This window comes from Pezoporus wallicus, unplaced genomic scaffold (assembly GCF_028554395.1).
Source record: "Pezoporus wallicus isolate ANWC-B61680 ecotype Strahan unplaced genomic scaffold, APGP_CSIRO_Pwel_v1 contig_2910, whole genome shotgun sequence".
Taxonomy (NCBI): Eukaryota; Metazoa; Chordata; class Aves; order Psittaciformes; family Psittacidae; genus Pezoporus; species Pezoporus wallicus.
Window position 1 is genome coordinate 578,528 of NW_026642858.1, and position 22,989 is coordinate 601,516.

The 22,989-nt window shown below is 38.3% G+C and overlaps 1 protein-coding gene across 2 annotated transcripts in view; it reads left to right on the forward strand.

Annotated features, from left to right (window-relative positions):
• The first annotated feature begins 4,049 nt into the window (after positions 1–4,049).
• Positions 4,050–22,989, forward strand: part of PIP5K1B (phosphatidylinositol-4-phosphate 5-kinase type 1 beta) — a 62,025-nt gene continuing 43,085 nt past the window's right edge. The window contains exons 1-4 of one of the 2 annotated variants that reach the window (XM_057432921.1): positions 4,050–4,130; positions 4,321–4,464; positions 4,753–4,821; positions 18,359–18,489. In XM_057432921.1, the coding sequence (XP_057288904.1) occupies positions 4,435–4,464; positions 4,753–4,821; positions 18,359–18,489 (230 nt within the window). In that variant the 5' untranslated portion in view covers positions 4,050–4,130; positions 4,321–4,434. The remainder of the gene's footprint in view (positions 4,131–4,320; positions 4,465–4,752; positions 4,822–18,358; positions 18,490–22,989) is intronic. The other variant, XM_057432922.1, reaches the window with a different exon arrangement.

Consider the following 22,989-nt stretch of genomic DNA (forward strand, 5'->3'; position numbering starts at 1 on the left):
AAGCATATTGCCATCTAGATCTCTAAGTCCTTTTAGTGCATTGAGTCACTGACTAGTCAAGCTACTTTCACAGCTAGCACAAGGAAAAGTATGACCATCAAATCTTACCATTAAAGGTGACTTATGCAGTGAAAGAAGTGGCTGTGATTTTCATAGTTGTATTAAAAGATGCTGCTTTGAAGTCATAATAGAGGAGTGACAAGGTCTACAAAGGAACTTAACTTGATGACTCTTTTAAATGGAATGCAGTCTTGTGTTGTAAACTTCCAGTTACATCTCCATTTTTTTTATCTGCTGCTCAGTTAACATCCTTAATATGAATTTAATATAAGATTCTGGGGGTTTTGTGCCTTTGTGGAAGAAGAACTGTTTAAGGATTAGAAAATGGCTATCTCTAATAAATAGGTTGTCTGAAATGTAGGGAAGTGTAAGAAACAATTTTCTGGGTTAGTTCCAAAATTTCTGTATTCCATCCCAGTGCCAAAAAAAAAAAAAAAAATTGTTTCCTGAGAATCCATGGAGTGTTTCAGGCTCTTAAGGATGAAAAATTTGCACATGTGCACCAAACAGTCTATTTTATTCATATGTTAATGGTCTTAGGCATAATTTCTTCTTGTATTCTTTAACTTCTGGTATTCTTTCTGTGCCCACTGGAAAATTTTAATTGCCATTTTGGTTTATTTTTTGTTTGGTTTTGCCTCCTCATATTTAAAGTGATAGATTATGCCAGTTGAAGAGATAGCAATACATTTTCTTTCAAATGATGTTTCTCTTTCTGAATGTAGAAGTGCCAGCAGTACACCTGGGGAGATGTCTGTCTTCAAAGCTAGGAAAACAAAATACGTATTTTAACTGTCATCCAGGACAAGGCAGGAGTTGTAGTGAGAAGCTATATGGCTCATATATGGAATGTGATTTCTAAATAGTATGTTTTATCAGTGCTTTTGAAAAATGATTTATCTAAGAAAATTAATTAAAGATGCCGAGAAATGCATTGTTTAAACAAATACTGTCTTTTTTTATAACGGACAGAAGGCAGAACTAATTTTTGGTTTGATGCATTAATGCATGAGGCCTGTAGGTACCTAGATTCAGCATTTGTCATGGATACTGGCTTTCATTGAAGTTGGTGAGAATTCTAAAACTTGCTTGAAATTGAGCTGAAAGGCCATTCAAGTGTCAGTATCTGTTCCTGTGGGCTGGGCATAAGCAATTAAGGTTGTATTAAAACAGATAGTTGTGTATCTGCAAAATGAATGCCTTATGTTGTCAGTAACAGGTGAATTTCTGATATATAAAGAAAATGCAGTAAAAAATTCCAGAACGAACAAAGAGGAGCTGAGTACGAAGCTCGCATTTGCTGTCACCTCAGTTACCAAAACTTTGCTGCGTGGTGGGCAGGGCAGTAGGCTTCTAGCTAGGCAGAGGAATTAAAAAGACACTGTTTAAGAAGCATACAATTTAACAGTTTTTAGGGTGAGAAACTGAACTGTAAAATGCAGATTTTTTTTTTGTTTAAAGGTTGCAGCGCATATTGACTAGGTGTGATTCTTGTAAGTCTGCATTAGGGCAAGGAGATGTTCTGGAATTCAAGACTGTAGGCTGGGGAGCTGAACACGTCATGCTAGTTTTTGCAGTGAATAAGACTCATGGCCAAAATGTTGACTCTTCAAGAGCATTGGGGAAAAGTACTCTGTAAATTCTACTGGACTTCAATGTTTCCGTTTTTTTGTCATCAGGTAGGATGTGTGGCATCTAAGAAGCTAAAGAGGAGATCTATAGCCCAGTCTTTGACTGAATACCTAGATTGTTTTTGAGACTAAATGTTCTCCTCCACTACACCCTCCACAGCAGCGTTACTTTGTTGTGAGCCTGCCCTTTGTCAAATACATGGAGAGACCCAATGTTAATAACAGCTGCCTGCTATTTTAATAAATAAATAAGTAAATAGTTGTAGCTTAGCTTGGAAGTGGGTCAGTGACTAAGCTGTGACCTGTCTTAGCATTGTTAAACTTCAGTAGAACTGGGTAAGTCATTCTTGCTATGCATATTATTAAGCATGTGATAAGGTACCCTGTACCATTCTGGTAGCTGCAGAGAAGGTGAAAATACATAAAGTCATAATTGCTTTCAAAAAAATTTGAACCATGCAATAGGAGACAGTTGTCACAGCAGAGACCTTGAAAAGATGTTTAACACAACCCCAGGTAAGCACAGGTATTTCTCAGACAATTAGAAGCTGAAATAATTCTATTTTAGATGTCTCTAGGACTGAAATAAACCACCATAGGTAGGAAAAAAAATTACCTTCTATGGGTTTTTTTTTCAGGTTTTGTACTCGGTAATTACTGAACTTGGGATCTCACTGTCTGTTTTCCTATCCTTGGCAGTATTACAGGGGTGTATTTTCACATGAATGAAGTGTTCTTGAATAAAGAACAAGGAACAAACAGGCTTTTCTTCCCTGTTTGGCACGAGTGTTTTCTTCAGCTAACTTCTTACTTAAAGAGGGTTTGCATGTTACATTCATCTTTGGCTTTTGCTGAAAATGCATAATCGTATTTTAGAAAGCTTTGGGAGTAGTAGAATGTCTTATTCTACTAATAGTCTTGAGGGTGTGTGGAGAGTAACAGTTTGGGGGGGTTTGGTGGTGGGTTTATTTTTTTATCCAGGTGTAAGTTTAAGCAGTCATCTTCCTACCGGTGATTAAAATTATTTTCCTGGAAAAACTGTTTTAACAAAAGTTATTGATGCACGTGTTCATGCACTGACAGAGTTACAAGTATAGATTGATATGAATTAATACAGAATGTGTGAGTATAGGTAAGCTAAATAAACTACACTCAGTTTTAAAAGCTACCAGAACTGAGTTGTTGTCTTTAAGTAGGAATTTGATATGTAGAATAATGCTAATACACATCCAAGTAAAGGAATTACTGATTAAGATATATTAATTGCATGAAAGCTACAAAGAAGACAGCTGGCTGCAGTAGAAATATACTGTTATGTAACATTAGAAGGGGCTTTTGAAAGGAAAAGTGTTCTCAGAAAATCAAAAATCCAGGTTTCTATTTGTTGGGGGTTAGGGAGTGTTGCTTGGGTTTTGGGTTTTTGTCTCGCGTGCAATTAATAGTCTGCTTCTCTGAAGAGGAGGAAAATACTGTTCTGAAGCCTTTTCTGAATAGGTTTCGTAGTGGTGTTACATATACCTTTCAGATTACCGGAGAATTAAATTCAGTGAATGAGGCCTAGGAATATTTCTTTCTAATCAATTTTTAGTTATATATAAGATGCTATTTGTAGTGATTAAAGGCAAATCAGATTTTTTCCTTCCAGTGTGGTTGAGAAATTAATTTTAAGAATAGCTCTACTGATGTGGCTTAAAACAGATGAAGAAGATAGGAGGGAGAGCTAATTCCAAATAGGTATCAAATAATATCTGATTACATTATATTTTCTCATAGTTTTAGTCAAACCATGTTAACTATAAAATAGCTTACCTTGACAAGACTACTTGCAGACATTATGCTGATAGTAACTACCATTATGGAAAACTTCCAAAATGAGTTTATCTGTTATGTACGACTATTCAGAGTGCAGTCTTCCAAACCATCACTCTTACTGTTTATCTTTTGGGGTTTTGTGGCATTAAAATATGGGCTATCCCAGGTGAGTGGAGATATAAGGATTAGTACTTTATTATTAAAGTCCTCATGGAAGAGAGCATGTAGTTACACAACACTCCACAGCATGTATGTCTGCTGCTCTACATAAATGTTTTATTGCATGGTTTCTTGTGCTGCAGTAGTGAAATATCAATGGCAAAGGGAAATTAGACTGAACTGATTCTCTCCTGTGTAATACTGCTAGTTTCTAAGTACATTAAATGACCCATTAGTAACCAAGTTATTTGAGATGATTCTTGAAAAGCGTCACTTGTAGCTGGATTTTTGCTTGAGCTGAAGAATATTAGAAAAAGGAAATCTAAAGCTGCTCTGCAAGATGTAAGTTTATGATGGCATAATTATAATAGATTTTTCTTCCAATAGGTCTGGAAAACATTACCACCACCAGTGAATGGGTTGATCTTAACTCTCAGCTCCAGATGACTTGTCCTACTGTTTGTAAGGGTATGTGTAGTTCCATTGTGAAAGTGTTGGCAAGATCTAGAATGATTTTAAAATGTCCTTGTAGTCTATTGTTTTAAACACTTATAGTGACTGACTCAAGTGGTCTGTCACTTAGTGGTTTATTCTTGATCTAGCATTGCTTTAGAGCCATGATAAGATGCAATGTCAAATATCTCATTGCTCCTTTAAGGAGATACAGTGTGTCAATACAGCCAAAGGCCTTGGACCTCTGAGACTTGCCACTGAAAATCTGGCTCACAGGCTTCATAGTTTTGCTCATCATTGTACTTTTCAAGATCATCTCATGCAGTCTGCTGAGGAGCAAGATTTCACTGTAAGTTCTTTTTGTAGACCTACATACCGGTGTGGGGAAAAAGAAGTAGAGGGCTGTGTAGAATTAGTCATATGCTGGACATGTCCTTTTAGTCTGCCTGAAAAATCCTTTTAGAAATATCCTAGATATGTCACTGATCTTGGAGACTTCCTGTCCTCTAAAAAGTTTGAATTTAGCAAAAACCCAGTAATGAATTGTATGATTCATCAATTGTGTGATGAATTGTATGACAAACAGTTACTTTTCTAAAGCAAGTACTTTGTTTATAACTTAAGCTTCTGTTGTTAGATGTCATCTGTTACTGAAAATGGAGATGTTACTGCTGGAAAGCCAAATGAGGAGAAAACATACAAAAAGGTAAATAAGACTTATGATCTTCTCATTGCATGTTTTTCTCTTCATATTGGTAATTAAAAGCTGCCATAAGTGAAATATATTTCAGAACTGGCTAAATACAAGAACAAACAGAAGATGTTCCATAGAGCTTTTCTAAGTACAAAATTCCTTCTGTGAAATCATACGGCATTTCTACTCACTGCAAGGCTGACTACTTAAAAGCTTGTTCAGTACAGCTTTAAAGTATACAGTCATGCTAGACTGATGGAAATTCTTTGCTCTTAGCAACAGATACACCTCTGGGCATAAATACTGTTGTCAGAAATTTAGTACGGTAAGTTCCCAAATGCTTTGAATGTTTATGCAACGTATGTGGGCTACAGACCTACCCTACCACCTCCTCCATGCGTTGCCAAATAGTACACTTTTTGTTTGCTTTGCTTTTTAAAAAAGAAATGTTGATTAAGAGAAGACATATTTAATATAGTAGCATGCATCAAGGGTAGCAGTATAGGGCTATTTAGGTGTTGTAAGAGTAGCTGATACCTGCTTTTCTGTCACTTGCTTTCTGAGACCAGCATTATTTGGGTCCACCTAACACTGCTGATAACTAAGGGGAGCTACAAATGCACATATTCCTATACATATTTACACAACCAAATTGTTAGTTGCTGGATTTGATCATCGTACTGACACAAAAAAGTGATTTTTTTTTTTTTTTTTAACTTAATTTCTGTAATCTAGCAGACATCCTCATGATCCTGCAGTACATATCATGGATTAGGGTTTTTAATTTCTGAGTGTTGCCTACAGCAGTGCTGGTAAATCAAGGAGAATAATAAGCTACTATTTTTTTTTTTTCCCCCACTTCCTTTGTTAGCAACTACATTTTCAGTATCTGGGTGGCCTTCATGTTTCAGATAATTTTCTTAAAAATGAAAGGAAGTAATGCTTGAGAAAAAAGATATGTTTGGTTTTTTGGTTTTTGGGTTGGGTTTTTTGGTGTTTTTTGTGGGGGCTTTGTTGTTTTTTTTTTGTTTTTTTGTTTTGTTTTGTTGTTTTGGTTTTTTTTTAAGTCTAAATTGTTCTTGACATTTAGTACCAGAAAGTAAGAAAAGTTCAGTGCATGATGTGGACACTTTTGCAGTTTTATATTGCTAGACAAGACAATTCATGGAGGTCCCAGCACAGGTGAATTCCATTCCTGCAGTTGTCTTACATGTTCTCCTCTGTTCCTGTTCAACTCTAAATTCATAATATTCCAGAGGAAGATTTCTCACCATGACACAAGCTACTCTTGCATATTTATTGAAAATACTTCTCTGACAAAACCTAGGATTCACAACCATGTCACACTGAGAGATCACAGTGACAATCATTTCCAAATTCTGCCTTTTTCCCTGAATCACTAGTTGTCTGTACTTGTATCTTAATGCCAGTTTAATTCCCTTTTTTATACCCTCAGTTGTTCCGTGTTCAAGTTCCTGTGTTCCATATGCCCCATAGTTTAGTGTTATCAGCAAGTATTACCATTATGCTCCTGCTTTTTATGATAACGTTAATTAAAAAAAAATAAATAATCTTGACCCCACAATTTATCCATGCAGGGGTTACTGGTAGCATGGCTTTGCCTGAACTTTCACTTTTAACAATGTACCTCTCTTCTTAAGCTAAACTCCTTACAAACCTTTCACTTTCTGTTAATTCTCACTTTCAGATGCTCCATGTAGCACTGTTTCATACTTTTTACAGAAGTCCAGAGGAATCATCCATGTATGTCTAGAAAGTTTGTTACAGGGTAAGCCTGGCAGAACCTGTATTTGACAGAGGCATTTTATGTCATTTCCCATTTAATTCCCTATTTTTAGTTAACTTTCTCAAGGAGATACTGCTCTGTTTTTAAGTCTGGTTTACAGTTACGTCTTTCCTGTCCTTTATGACCCACATCACATTTCTTCACTCTTTTATACAGGTATTGCATTTATAGTTCTCCAGTCATGATGTGCATTTGCACTTGGTTTGTTTTGCTGGAGAATACTTGCAGTTTTTTCTCGTGACTTCGTCTGCCACTTCCTCCAGAAATCTGGGTTGAGGAAGAGCTTGTTTCCTCAGCTGGTGCTTTTTCAGCTACTCAGGCAGTTCCTTTTCCCATTTACCACTGCCTTTGATTGCAGTGGAAACACTTAGGCAAGATACATAGTTCTGAAGTAAGACCATGCTTGCTAACTCCTCCTCATTGTTCAGGGGCTTCACTTCCTCCTTTAAAATAAGACCACAAAAACAAACCAAAAAACCACCAAAACCAACATTATAAAAGTGAGGAAGTTGTCCTGTTCGCCTTAGAAAAGCAAAGGACAGTAGGTTGGCTTGAACTGAGGCAATTCTGGTTTTTACTCTGCTCTGACCTCTAATGTATAGCAGAGTAACTGCTGTTGAGGTGGGACTGAGTAAGCTTATAAAGGACTGTGTGACTTGGGACCTGTGGTACTGGTGTGTATCTTTGATCTGGAATATTCTTTTCAGTGATGTGCTGTCCTGAAAAGATCTGGTACCCGAAGAAGTTGTGTCAGAGCAATAGTACAGCTGGAAGCAGAAGGGATAACTAGCACATAGTTCAGAAATACAGACAATAGAAGAGTTTTGCAATGTCAGGTTTTATGTGGGTAATTTAAGGGGTTTCTGCAATAATTCTTGGAGATAATCATCCTGAAATGTGACAGTTTCAGTCTCAACCCCACCCCACGTAAAAGGTCACCACTGCAAAGCAGATTGATTAGTGAAGGAAGAGTTAATGTTATCCTGCTGTCGGCCTCTATTGTAGGACCCTCTGTTTCCATATGAGGACTCCATGACAGTAACTCTGTCTTGAGCTGTGTGAGGTTTGGTCTTAACTTCAAAGTCTTCCTTGAGATCTTAATCTTCTCACAGTGCCTCTGTCCCCTCACATCAGTTGCAGAGGCACTTGCTGATTCAGGATTTGCAGTCATGTGGCAAAAAGCGTATGATGCTCAGGCACATGCTAGAGTATCTATAATGCCTAAAATAAAATCAAATCTCTAGGGATAAGAGGAGCACTGATACTGCCCTGCTGAATGGTTACATTTTCCTTGTGTGGGGTGGGAGGTGAGAGAGAACAATCCTCAATCTGATCTAAAAAGCAAAACAGCCTTTTCTTTCAACATTTTTCCATTTAGCTTATGTGTACCATGTCCATCTTTAACAATAGCATGCAAAAATTATATTTGTGCAGCTTTAGTTGTGTATATATATATATATATATATATATGTAAGTACATACCAGCAGAAAAAGTGATGCATGGAAAACAGCTGCTTTGTTATGTAAAATCCAGTGACCTGTAAGAGAAACCCTGCAGAAAATTAGAGAAAATAACTGCGAATACTTGATTTTCTGTTTCCCCCAGTGTAAATTTACTAGTGCAAATGAAACTGGTTACCTTAGCCAATATCATCTCTCCCATTCATAAAGAGATGAATGATGGCTTACTAAAACCCATTTCCACCAGAAAACAAATTGTTTCTAATGGCTGTTTGAAGAAAAACAAATTGTTGCTGGGGCACGTAGAAAACCTTCACATTCTTTTCCTTGTGGTTCACTCCCCTTTACTTCTGAAGACTCCAGAGTAGATGATGTAGGTTATGCTTTTAGTAGCAGCTGGACTGTACTGACTAATGTGGAAAGGACATACCACTGCAGTTGCATCTAGTGATGTGGGACTCAGTTGCTGCAGCAGATGGAGAATGTGCGGGAACTAAAGACTCCTAAATCTGCTCCCTCTAATGTTGTTCCCTCTTCATTCTGTAGTTCTGCCTTTTGCACACTTTTCATACTGTCAGAGTGTGTGCATTGTTGAGAGGATGTTCTTCTCTAGTGTACCTCAACTCTGAGGACTAGTTAGCTGTGATAAATTAGTTTGTAGCTCAGTGCATAGAAAAAGCAGCTGAATCATTCACTGGTGAATATGGGCAATCCTCAAAGCATGCTTGTCCTTTGTGCATGAGTGTGTTTTGGCCTGCTGTAACTTTAGCACAGTTTGGCTGTGGGAGAGTTCCAAAAGGGATTACTTGCTTGTTCATCCTTGGTGAAAAAGGAATCTTGTTACTAACAGAAAATTTTATTTCTGACCTCTGGTATCTTTGCTATGCAATAGCAATATGTTCCTGAATTAATTAAGTCTTCATTTCTTCAATTTCATGTATTCAAACAATACTCAAGTTTTGGCCCATTTCCCTGGCAGAACTAAATTCGACTTGCCAGCTGCATGAATATGAACAACTTGGAGCTCGTTTTGCATGAGCATTGCTCCAACATCCTTTCAGACTCTGAAATGCATAACTAGACCAAGATAGTGGCACAGTTTCTAGTATGGATCAGGCTTCTTCATTCAGCTGGTTTTTTTTTGGTTTTTGTTGGTGTGGGTTTTTGTGTGTGTGTGTGTTCTAACTTTTGTGTTTTCTGCCAATGCAATCTGACATTAATGCTCTTAGGGCTTTTAATTATCTAATATGACTTAGTCAAAGTCCTTGAGAGATGATGGAATGTAATTTTCTGTTTTTTTGGTTGGTTTGGTTTTGTTTGTTTGTTTTCTTTTATTCTGAAAACCACAACCTTCCCTTGCATATTCTCTCTTTAAAGCAGAGTTATTTGAGGTGGGTCTCTGGGCTGTTCAGCTGCAGTCATTTGCTATAAGCATTATAATCTCTGTAACTCCTCCTGGGTTTTCTCTGTATCTGTAAACTTCAAGAAGTTGCTAAGTTTACAGTGTGAATATCACCTAAAAAGTTTCAGTCACTCTAATCAGAGAGCTTGGTTAATGAAAGAGAAATTTCACAGATATATATTCCATGTAGCTTTTAGAATGGAGGATTCTAGTAACTTTGAGATCAAAGAAATCTTAAATTATGCAAACTGTGGCCAGCTGTTTGAGGGTGGAGGTTTTCAGAGGTGTTCTGAGGTGTTTTTTCAGAAAGAGATAAATGGGGGAGAAGCGGAAGGAAAGAGGAGTAGGAGTGGGCTCTGATTATTTGTTCTGTATCATGCTGGAAGATGGGAAGTAGCAAGGGAGCCTGGTAACAAAATGCAGTCATCAGACTAGCTTCTTCTGGGTATCCATCACAGTCTATCCTTTTCAGTCTATCCATTGCTGAAATCTGGAGTATGGAATAGCCACTTCTTTTTTTTTTCCCCATTTCCTCTCAATATTCTGCAGACTGTTGTGAGAAGCTGCTGACACACATGCAGCTTTTGCACTGTAATGTCATCAATCACACAGTAGTCCCAAAATCTGCTTCCTGACAAAACAGATTTCAGTAGCATCCTGATGCTTAATAGCAGGGGTGTGGCAAGAATGTGGCACAGCCGTCTATCAAATCTGAGGGCTGCCACACATAAATACAGTTATGCTTTGTTTCTAGTTACTACGTAGCTTGAAGCTCTTCTGCTTAGCATATTACAAGCACTTTAGGTAACCTATCTGAAAATTTGTGTCAGAAGTGTGAGTCACTTTGCCAGGAGCAAAGGGAATTTGCCTCAATAAAGGAAACCAGCTACCTATTGTTAGAGCTGGCAGACATGTACAAGCAGCATTACTGCATCACGTTTGGTACTGGCTTATGCCCTGTGTCTAATGTCTGCATATAGGGAACTTATTTCTTGCACACGGAAACTTTGCTACTGGAGTTTTTGATACACTGGGACTTATGTTTTCAGTGGCAGATGTTTGAGCACTTTGTGCATCTGCGAAAGATACCAAAATGACTGTATTTGGTGGCTTTGCCTGGATCAACGGCTACTACCAAACTTGCAGGTCTCAATTTTTTTTTCCTCAGAGAGGCAGAGAGAAGATCCAAAGTACTTGGATTCATGGCTGTCTGAAATTTCAGCATTTATGTTTTGAAATAGAGGAAAAGTTAATTGAAAGACATGGAGTCAGTGAATTCTATTTTGGAAAATGAAGGGAGATCAGATACAGGTTGGGTCAGAAAATCATTCTGATAGCAGTTGACCTGGAAAAATTTAATGTGTAGATGTCTTAACAATTTCCTGGGAGAGCATCCTGACAAAGTTGTTAAAATTATTGGTAGAACTACAAGAAAACCATTTTCAACAACTTTGAACATCAGTTCTATAAAGAGGTTAAAAAAAGATACAATATTAGCAGATGCACTTGTTTAGTCAGCTAGCATTTATGATGGCATTCAGCATAGTATGCCAGAAAAAGATATGGTCTACTGTTTATATTTTAATAACACATCTATTGATATGTATAATTTAGAAAGCACAGTCAACACTGTATTGTGCAGCATGTAATGCGGATTAGTTTGTGCTGAGGCATCTCTCAAGAATGCAAAGAGAAAGAATGACAAAAGAAGATAGCATAGACTAGTATAATTTCAGCATTGTGAAATAGGTACATCCTGGATATTTCAGCTCTGCTGCAGGCCTTTACTTTTCTGGGTGTATGTGACCATTTGTAATTACATCTGCATTGTACAAGTAAATACCTGTCTTATCTTCCTGGTTATTTTGAATTAAAGATTGCCTTATTATAAAGAAAAATATTGACTGGAGTTTTCCTTTGGAGGTCACAGCTGTTTCTTGTGAAGCAGGCTAGCAGTACTGAAGTAATTTTGTTCTGTAGGAAGAAAGAGCAACTTAATACTAGCCATTCACAACCCCCCCAAACCTCCCCACCCCAGAGCAAGACCCAGAGGTGAGGATGGTGGATAGTAGTCCAGGTTCATGAAGTATGACCTGTAGCAGCTGGGCAAATACTTGATAAAAACAGCATGGAACTGAAGGAAGAGTGAACGAGTACCATGGCTGTAGTGACCTGTGGTTCCAGTTAGAAACAGTAAAACTAGTACAGTCAGTGGCATTTCCTAGTAACTATTTTAATTTCCCTGTTTGTGTTATCATGTGTAAGGAGATTTAGCTCAAATGTAGCAGCTGAAGAGAGCATGCTGAGATGGGGTAGCTGTGTCCAGCAGCTTCAGCAGAAACAGCTGCAGGAGGTGCTGTTCTGTGGGACTGTCAGCACAGCAGGTGCTCAAAGCCAAAAGAGCTCTAGTTGCCGAAGGAACGGGCTAGACAATAACCACACATACATCTTGAAACTAATTGCAACTTCGTAATGTTCAGAGAGAGCTTATTTTAAATCTTGCTTGAAGAAGACGTGCTGGTTTTCAATAGGCATTCTCCTCAGGTGCTTTGGCTTAAGGATTTACACAATTTGTGGAAGCTTAGTATCTTTTCAGGAGTCTGGGAAAGATAAACTGTGTTTGGATGGGAGTGAATGTGTGCATGGGTTCCTTGTTCTTACGGCAGCTAGTATAACTGAAGAACAAATGATTACTTGTAGCAGAAAATTTGTATCTGGCCTAACCCATTTGGTTTAAAGCACTTTGACCAAGTGAGATCCTGTTGATTTAATTTAATATTTTTTTTTTGGTTTTTTGAACTTCACTAGAGAATGCTGCCTAAAACAAGGCAGCTGTTCTACATTAGTCCAGTTCATTAAACCCCACCAAGCAGCAGAGTGGGCTAGTGTGGGACATGAGAGCAGGCTTCCTCACAGATAGTAGACAGAAGTGAACTAATGGAAACTACACTGCGGGAAGCATGGCTGCAGAACAGTGCTCATCGGAGGTGGCTCCTGTGCAGATGCCTTTGTCTTCCCATCTGTTACAGAGAACTTCAGTAACTGGGTATCTCTACTGTTTCATTAGTCAGATTTTAAACATGTGTGAATGACAGTAGTACTAAGGGTGAAAGAAAGGAATCATGATCTTGCCTTCCAGGGTGATAAGGAGGTGGAGTTGCTGGGGACAGAGTTGTTTGGTTTTTGGTTTTTTTTTTTTTCTCGTTGCTTTATAGCACCTGAAATAAGGCCAGATGTGGTCTGAAAGCATCACCATCTTTGCTCCAGAAAGTTCATAGGCCAAACTTCACTTGTGTTAAAACTGAAACTTCAGCTGTGATAAAATGAGTTATAAGCAGGGAGAACAGATAAACAAGGACAAAGTTTACATCCACGCAGTCCTAAAGGATGTCACTAGGATTCTGCTTCCAAAGAAGGCCAGAATGTTACAGTTACGTTTTTTTTGAGCTGCTTGTGGGGAATGCATAAAGACCTAGCAAGAACAATTTATAGTTGAAAGAAGAATGCGAGAATAATTTTGTGAGTGAGAGTAGAGGGGAACTTCTGTTAAATTAAATGAAGCCTGTATTCTACTTAGTTCCTCTCTGCTCATGGTTTGTTAAATGGTTTGTTTTCTGTCAGTAATAGTCCCATACTAATATGGAGAGAAGAGAAGAAAGCTGGTTTAAAGGAAAATTATGTGCCATATCTGAAGTCTTTGTGTATCATGTACTTGGTACCAATCCTTTACATCGTATTAGTGGTGGGCTAGGTTTGCCAGCCATTTACAACCTGCACACTCACATGGAAATATTTATTGAGTAATGTGTATTTTCTGGAACTATTATACATATATTTTTGTCATCCCTGGATTTTTATTTTTTCTTTTCCTAAAGGAGAGATTTTTTCAGTCTTTTCAATAGACTTGCCCTAACTTGCGCAGTTGTTAAATAACTTCATTAATTTATTTTTTTCTGTTATCTGAAGGTTAATTGCCTTTACATACATTTGTGTGTCTGATTAACACCTTTCTCTTATGAAAATAACAAATGTAAATTTTACAGAACTATCCTGAAAGCAATAATCTGTAGGAAAAGCAATGTTAAAATCCTGCTTAGTACATCTGTGGGATTATGCACAAACTCAATATCTGATTTTGAAAGGATTTAAGTTTTCATATATTTTGTTATTCTGAAAAAGGATTTCAGCTTGGAGTGATGTACAGTGACTGAAAGACCCATCTGCAGAGAACAGTAATTCATGAGATAGCATATTTAGTGGTAGATTTTTTATCAGTGATGCAAATATTCCATATACCTGTCCATATTCTGTGTTATATTCTGTTTTCATCCTGTAAGTTGTTATGATTTATGACTGCACATACAGTTTTCCATCTCTACAGGCCTTCTACCAATGCCATGTGGCAAATACAGGAAAATATATAGTTACTTTTGAAAAAAGGGGCAAAGGTAGGCTTTGTCAGAATTAAAAGAACTTAAGCTTTTATGTACAGAGATAAAACTGTGGAAGCACTTTTTGTCTCAACAGTTTAGAAATTCTTCTGATGCACTTTAACCCCAGTACATCTATTCCTGAAATCCAGCTCTTTTCCCTTTGCCGAACTGCTTCCATTTAATAGGCAACTGGTGTTAGGTGAGAGAGAAGCGTCGCTACCTGCTTTGAAATACTGGCACTCTGGGGCAAGAGTACAGGGAATGGGCAATTTCTCAGTTTGCATGGCTGCAGGAATTGCAATTTACATTGTACTTAATTGTATAATTTCATGCTTTACTTCTCAGTATCTATGTAAGGCACAGTTTAACATGAATTTGTGTGAAACTCTCTGTTTTCTCTCCTGAACTAACTTTTGTTGAAAACCTAGAGTTGAGAGAAGCTGTACCTGATTCTGATTATGGATTGATGAGAAACATAGAGGTCCCACTATCAAGATAAGCATGTGCTGGCTGGCTATATGGCACAAAACAGAGATAGTATCAATTCAGTGTTCCTTGAGATATGTTCCGGAGGTGATGACATTAATTTTGAGGAAGTAGGCTTTTTGCTAGTTCCAAATTGTCCTCCTGCAGCCAGTAGAAAGACAAACATAAGCCCTATCCAGTTTGGTTTATTCTGTGAGGATGTGAGGTGGTGTTTTTTTTTTTATTCAGCTGAGTGGCTGATATTGGTGCTTACATGAATTGGGAAACTGGTACCACTGAAAACCTCTGTCAGCTCTTTTGTAACCAGTGTGGCTGGACACAGAGAAACTTGCTGGCACAGCGGGAAGAGTACCGATGCATAGGTTTGGGGGGCTGCAAAGTAAAGAACAGGTCTGTCCTTTTCACAGCACCACAAGTGAAGATTAATATAAGTCAGTAAGACCTTGGTTGGTCTGAGGTTGTGTGCCCATTGAAGTTTATGCTGTTATATGTTGCCAAGGACAGATTCTGGCCTAGCATGTTAGGATCCACAGTATCAAAGCCAGTAAAAGGTAGTTTAATGTGAAACTGCCAACATTTTTATGGGTTTCTCTTTTCATTGTTAGTACAAAAAGCACCAAAGTACCTGTGCAGTAGACAGTAGTACTCTAGTCAGCAAAAGGAGGAGGGTAGTAAAATCTTTCCTTTGTTGTGCCTCTTTAGATAGCAAAGACAGTTGTCACAGTGTGCACCATTTGCTGCAAATCCATTTAGTCTCATAGTCTAAACTTCATCAACTGAAGTTGTTTATCCTGATGCTTATTCTCATCCTTTTGTTTCTTAGAGCTTCAGAAGCTGTTAAGTAAAAAAGTCACTGTACAATCAGTGTCCCCTGTCACATACAGTTACAGCTGATATATAGACTGAAGGCCACTTTCTAAACCTCTTCATAAGGCTCATAGGAAGGAAAAATTATTTCAGTCTCTAAATGAGAGAACTGTTACAGAAAGTTGCTGAATGTTATTTCTCGTTCTAAAGCAGGAGAGTAATAAAAAAAAATCAAAGAAGTAAGGTGCTTAGGTTTAAAACCACATTTTGCTGCTTTCAGGAGCATTAAAAGAGATGCCTGAGTAAGGAAAAATGAGTGAGAGAGTACATTTTTCCATTTGCATTTGTAGATTCCAGTAAATACATTTTCATAGTAGTAAAATTAATTAATCAAGAACATTTCCTCTAAGGCTTGAAAGGCAGTTTTTTCTTATCCTTGAATTCCTTTCTTAATCACAAAATAATAATAAACCAAGACAAGTGTTTGCATTGAGACAAATTTCAAGGTTTGTTTTGTTTTCATTTAAAGGCTTCTGAAAACAGAAACTTGGCATTTGATAAGGGGATATTGGATGACCAGTTTTTGTTAGGGTTAATTTGTAACAGTGATTCACAAAGACTGGACTTTGGGCCAGCACTTGCCTTCAGCATCCTGTAATTGCTATCAGTTTGTTTCAAAACAGTTGTTAAAGTATCCTGAATGATTTCATAACATTGCTTTTCTGTTAAAGCTGTTGCTGTCACTGCTCCAGAAATGATGAGTGACTACTAATGGCACTTTTCAATAGGAGTGGAAATTAACAAGAAGATATCCTTGTGGGTAAGGTCTACACCATACTGGTAGACAGTCTGCCCCTCAAAGGACTGCAGGTCTTCTTTTGAATTTTCAGAAATTCTACAGAAATTGTTCATGAACTTGAAAGGTGATCCAGAATTCTCCCCTTGAAATCACATTGCCAGGCTTATCTGCCTTGGTTTGAGGAGGGAGTGTGTGTGTTTTGGTTTGGTTTGGGTTTTTTTGGTTTCGGGGGGGGGGGGGGGGGGGGTTGGCTTTTTTTTTTTTTTTTTTTGGCATAGCTTATCCTCTCTCATTAATAAAATGTGGTACTGTGCTATTTCAGACATAGTCCCTTACTGTGGCACTGAACAAGATGGGCATCCAGCTATGAAGCAGAAACTATTTGTATGAGTATTGGTTTGATCGAAGTTACATAAGTACTGCTTTTGTTGGGCATTAATCATTCATGAATAGAGGCCTTTCAAGGAAAGAAAAATGTGAATCTTATTATGACACAAACCCAAATCTTTTTAGTAGTCAAAGTAGTAGTCTCAGAATGGTGGTGTTGTTTGTTCCCACCAAATTGCCTGTTCTAAACTGTTACGCAAGTGCAAGTTCTGCTTGGTGTGCAGTCTTAATTATTTAGGAGCTACACATCTCTGTCTTCTATTTACTAAAGTGAAGCACTCACTCTAGTATATGCTGTTCCGAGAACTATAACAAGGGTAGTTTCGTATTCTTGAACCCTTTCTTATGTAATTCTCACTCCTGAAATGTTTTTGTTGGAGTGCTGAAGTAGTTCTGATCATGAAACTTCTGGTGTTGTCTGCTTCCTCTGTTACAGTCTCTTCCTTGTTTGGTGAGTGGGAGTTAAAACCTGAAAAAGGACACCAAAATAGCATCTTCAGACTGGTGAAAATACACCATACCAAGGGAAGATACTGATAGCCTTCTTTCCCTTCCCAATGGTTTTCTTTATTCACTCCTTCAATTTTTTCATAAGGATTCCTTTCTTTACCAATTTCTTATTTTTACTCAGTTCTGCCGTAATTTTTAATCCATCAAGTAGGATTGTCTAGTCAGTGTGAGAAAGTTTCAGAGATAGTCTCAATTTATGTGCATACATTTATCCGAGTTTTGTGCTGTACTTTTGAACCCTTTTCTCCCTTTCAAGCCTTATTTGTTGAATTTAAGTCACTTCACTCTGATGTAAGCATCAGATCATGTCAAGTCACTCTTATGGAAGCATACTGACAATGGAAAAGTGAACAAATAAGCATGAAGAACTAGAAGGGCATTGCCAGGATGTGCAGGGATGCAGTTAGGAAAGCAAAAGCTTGAACTGAAATTGGCTAGAGAATGGCCTACAAAACCTGACCTACAAGAAAGGGTTAAAACAAGTAGAAACAGATGAAATTATTGTCCCGCTGTTAAACAGGAGAGGTAAATCAGTAATGAACACTGAAAAGGCAGATGTTCTCAACACTTCACCTCTGTCTTTACCAGCACAGTTGAGTCTCAGGCCTTGGGATCAAAAATCCAGGTTGATGCAAGGGCATCACCATCAGAGATAAAGGAGTCATTATTCCATGCTTGTCAGGAATTATTCCACACCTGTAATACTTTGTTCAGTTTTGGTTTCCACTATATAGAAAAGATGTGGGCAAGCTCTAGGTTATCCGGAGAAGGGCCACAAAGATGGTCAAAGGACTGGGAAACCTGTCATGTGAGGAAGGGCTGAGAGAGCTGGATTTGTTTAGCTTTGAGAAAAAGGCGGCTCAGGTGAGACTTGATCACCATGTTTCAGTATTTAAAACGTGGCTACAAAGAAGATGAAGGCTGCCTTTTTACATGGAGTCACATGGGAAAGATGAGGAGTCATGGGTACAAGTTATTCCTGGGAAGATTCCCCTGGGACACAAGGGGAAAATTTTTCACTATAAGAACAGTCAGCCATTGGGAAGGTCTCTCCAGGGAACTGGTGGGTTCCCCAAAATTGTACACTTTGAAGACTCATCTGGACAGGCTGCTGAGATACTTTGCTGGCCTGTAGCTTTGCCAAGAAATGTTGCATGAGATGATCCTTGAGGTTCCTTCTAACCTGGTATTCTGTGATTCTCTGATGTTACAACCCACTGTCTACATTTTTTGGGCAGTTTGAAAAGTCACAGTGTGTACAACCAAATAATTGATTTTTGAAGCTTCTGCTAAAACATAGTGCTTCCTGTATATTTTTAATTGAAGAGCAGTCATCCCTCTGAGGTCTAAGAGGTAAAGATGACACTCCATTATTATTACAAAAATTATTAAGTTACAATGTTACTAATAAATCTATTTTTAGCAAACTCATCCCTGAATTCTTACTTTCTGTACAGACTGCATCCTCAGCTATTAAAGGTGCTATCCAGCTGGGAATAGGATACACAGTGGGAAACCTTACATCAAAACCAGACAGAGATGTTCTTATGCAAGACTTCTATGTAGTAGAAAGTGTCTTTCTACCAAGGTAAGAACAAGCCTATTAAATTTATTTTCGATAGAATTTCATAAGGAAACTCTAACCAAATATTTCAAACAAGTGTTATTTTCCAGTTCTAATGAAATGGGGTTAGAGTAAAATCCATGTATTATAAATTGAACATTATCCTATTCATGTCATCATTGAAAATGAAGGCAGGTAGAAAACTGAGAATATGACACTTCAACTGAAGATTTGAGACTTGTCACTTCTGGAGAAGGAAAGCAATTGTGACACTTTCAATTAAGGAGCTGTTAATTACAATTGGAAGTGATTTGTGGATCTATACGCAATTAAGTATTATGTCCAGCAGGCACATGTTTGTTTAATTTCCATTTAGTTTCTAAAAACTGAGAATAATACTATTTTGCTGAGGTGTTGTCAAAATTTATGAAAATTCAAGTCCTGCAGTGTTAAGAGTAATATAAGAATTTACACTACATTATAACATTATAGCCAGGACTTCAGCTTGTGATTCAGCTGTTACTAGCTGTCTACAGGTTGTGCACAATTACTGCTTTGCATTTGTCCACCCCAGTTTGTATCACTGCCAAGTTGATGCTATAATCAGTACTGCTGATGAGGGAAAAAGACATCTGTACTCATCTGGGGGATTCAGAAGCTGAAGTATAGGGCTGTGTAACTTTTTCAAGTTACATATTTTATGAATGGATAACAAAAGTTAGGAAAAATAAAACCAGTCTGACTTGCTTTGTTCAGTATTATCTGGGTCCTTAAAAAAAAAAAGTGCTGAGTTCCAATAACGCCCAACATTTCTGTAAGGACATGTGATGTGTGCAGTATTCCTTGAATTTTTGAAGGCTTTCTAGGAATTTTTATAAGTTTTGTTCATGTGCAGTTTGATTGCTATTTTGTAAATGTTTTCTAATAATTTACAATCATAAAAAATTACCAATGTTGCTAAAACAAAAAACTGACAATGTACAAAATAATTGCTGGCTCATGAAAGTTGTTCTCTCCTCACATGAATTTGCTTGATACAACTCCTGCTTTCCTCTGAGCTGAAGTGTCATTTAAGGAGAAGAAAATTTATTTCTTACATGAAATAAAGCTTTTACATTACATTCCTTAGTTTCTAGTAATAGTATTGAAGGAGTATTATTAAAAGTCATTGCTTTAGAGTTTTTGTTTTGCCTCCCCCTTTGGATTGGTCTGGGTTGAAAGCAATTAGTTACACCTGCTGGTCTAGTGGGCTTACTTTTACCTGGAAGCACCCCTGGAGCAAGCTGAGGTTAAGTAAACTTTTTGCCAATGTCCACAGCTGGAGGAGAACCTGACAGTACAGCAAGGGTGGTGCTGAAAGCAGGTGCTTACCAAGCAAGGAACAGATTTTTCCACTTGCTTTGTGTACTCATAATTCAGCTGCAGCTCCAGGCAGGCTATTAGATGAGCTTGCCCTTCACTGTGGCCAGCTCATAACAACAGCTGTGCTACTCCACCTTCCTCCCATGTTTTCCCTTGTGTCCCCCTTGTTTCACTCGGGTGTGGCAGTGACCTGAGAGGACAGCTGTTTTGCAGAGTCACAGGCACACCTGCTGCACTGACAACAGGAGGCTATTATGGTCGCAGTGACAAAATAGACCTAGGGTAGTAGAAATGCAATGGAACAGCAGCCTGTGCTCCAGTGGGCAAAACACTGTTCTCTGTGCCCTTTTACTGTTAGTCAACAGCTGTTTATAAATTTTATCAGTTGCAGAAGATAAAAAGGCTCTGAGTCTTTCTCTGCCCCTGCAATAAACCTCAGCATTGCCTGTACCTCAGCTTTAGTAACCACAGCAAAACAGTTCCAGTGGTGTTCAGGAGTCATGAAGGAGAGAGAAAAATGCTAGGGCTAAAAAGTAGTCATTCAGACCTGAATGTAACTGCTCTGCTTATTGTGGAAGCCACTGAAATAATTCAGAAGTAACTCCATAGGCTACAAGATATGCCGGGTCCTGAGTTACTTTGTAACTGGGTTAAATTGGTCAGAGTTTAGTCCAGATTCATTTAAGTGTTTGTTTCAGGAAGTGACTTTTTGGGAAGTACAGGTAGTTCTGTACAGTGGGTGGATTGGAATTGCAGAGGTGCTTGCTTTCATTTGTACGTTGTAGTGTTGGAGGGGGTGGAAAAGTGCCTCTGTTGTTTTCTGCTTCACATTGTGGCACCTCCTTTGTCCCTTTCTCTTTGGGCTGCCCAGGAGTTGATAACATGCGGCTTTTGGGAACTAAGGTAGGTATTACTAGGGGCTGCTATAAAAGATTAATTGAGAACTACCATCCAGTTTAAATGGTACTGTGTAAATGTGCCATTTGGACTGAGAAGAAAAGGCAGCCTACAGTGACCTAGTTGATTCTGGAGGCAGTGTCTGAAGTCTCCCCCAGCTCCCTGAATAGGGTGAGAACACAGGAGGAACTACTCCCAGGTAGCTTTTCTTTTGGCTTTTAAACACTGCTGTGGAAATCTGTGCTGCAGCAGTGGCTGGAGGGTTCAGTGGGAAGGTTGTGCGTCCTGCCTGTGCTCTCTGTGCCCTGTCCTGTCACCCAGCTGTGTGGGGCATATTCTCCCCTTCCTGCATTATGCTCTATACCCCTGACTTCCTTGGTTGGAGCCAGTTCATTTCTTGGTGGCACATTTTGTCTCCAAACTAGTCATTTCTGCAGTGTGGTCACAGCAGTGTTTTCAGAGCTGTTTGGTTCAAGTGTAGAGCTGGCTTAAAGTAAGGTGGCCATCGTCAGAAAGACTCATTGCTGAGCTAATAAGGCTATCTGTATAAGACAGTGATTGCTCAAGCTGGTCATTGGGGTATGGGGCCATGAAGCTGCCTGTGAGTCGGCAGTGTGGGCAGCTTCCTAAGCTCTTCCAGCAGACACATACTAGCTAAATAGGCTGGTTTTCCAAAAGCGGTGCTTGACAAGCCAAACAGAAGCTGCTCCATTCTGTCAGCTAACTTTGGCTAATGAGTCATATGCAGCTTCAGAAATGCAGAGTATTTGGAACAGACTGGTATGTTTCAAACTCCATCTCCTTGTTTTCTTAGGTGGAGGCTGCTGCTAAGCACACCTGTGAGTCTGACCTTTTTTGCAGCAAGGTGGTAATCAGTATTATGCACTTCCCTTGCTAATATGCTTTATTTTTAGGGTCTACACCCTTCATATTGAGATACTTGCTATGGTTTCTAATTTAACTAGTAGGTCTGTTAGATGCTGTTGACCTGTAAGCACTCTACAGCTACAGTCATCTGTATAGCAAAATGGCTCAATTGCATATTGCTTTCTTGTGATGCTAATGAAATATTATTCAGTGCTTTCTGCTATTTAATGTCAAAAGCTCAGTATTGTATTACGAAAGCATTTGGATGACAGAACACAGAAGTAGTCAGAAGAAAAAAGGACCACTCAGGGTTTTACCCTATGTCTAAAACTGAAGTGTACTGTTTTCTTGTATGTTTTTGGGGACTGATTTAGAAAAATGAGGAAAACTGACACTTGGCCTTGGAAGTATATTTGTACCAAACCTATACATTAGGTTTCCTAATGGGCTAAGTAGTGTCTTTGTAATTAAAGAAGTATAGAATGCTCTGCAGGCTCAATGTGAATGATACTCAAATGTTCACACTGATGCTTAGCTGCCTATGTTTCCAGTTGGGCAGTTTCACAAGACAGATAAGAAAGTGGCCTGAAGCCTTTGATAAAGCACTGCTGCTCTTCTTTGGTGCTTCAGTTGCAGAGATACACAGGATGACCCAAGTTCTGACACACTTCTTAGTCAGTAGAGAGATACACAGAGAGGAGAGAGTAATTTCTGTTTGCAAAACAAATAGTATGTGAAATGGGGTTAGTGTGGCAACAAAAACAAAAAGACATTTATTATAAATTACTGGTCTTAGCTACTTCTTTTTCCGTAGAAGTGGTTGAGTCACCATACCTGGAAGAGTTCAGAAAACATGTAGATGCCCTTAGTGACATGGTTTAGTGGTGGACTTGGCAGTCCTGTGGTAAAAGTTGGATTTCATTATCTTAAAAAGTCAGCTAGGTTGGAAAGTCCTATGATTCTATTATGCTGTCAAATTCTAGGTAAACCTGTGATAACCTGAGTACTTGTGTGATTATGTAGACAAACTATTTCTACAGTACTCTGATACCCTTTGCTTAAAGGGCATTTCTAGTTGGTTGTGAAATAGACATTATCATTGTAAGAAAATGTCTATGTATTCAGCTGTTACATAGATATTATTGACTTTGCTTGTTTTGAAGATATTTACTATTCACAGGTATATTTCAAAGCTGCCTTGAGGGCAGCTGCTTAGGATAGCATAGTAACCAAAAGTATAGGAGAATATATGGTGGGAAACAAGGATGTTACTACTGGACTTTATCCCACAGTATGAAGAAAACCAACACACACCCATTTGTACAGGTAACCATAATATTCATTTCCATCGTGTAGGAAATAATTGCTTTCCTGAAATGATATATAGAAAATAAATAC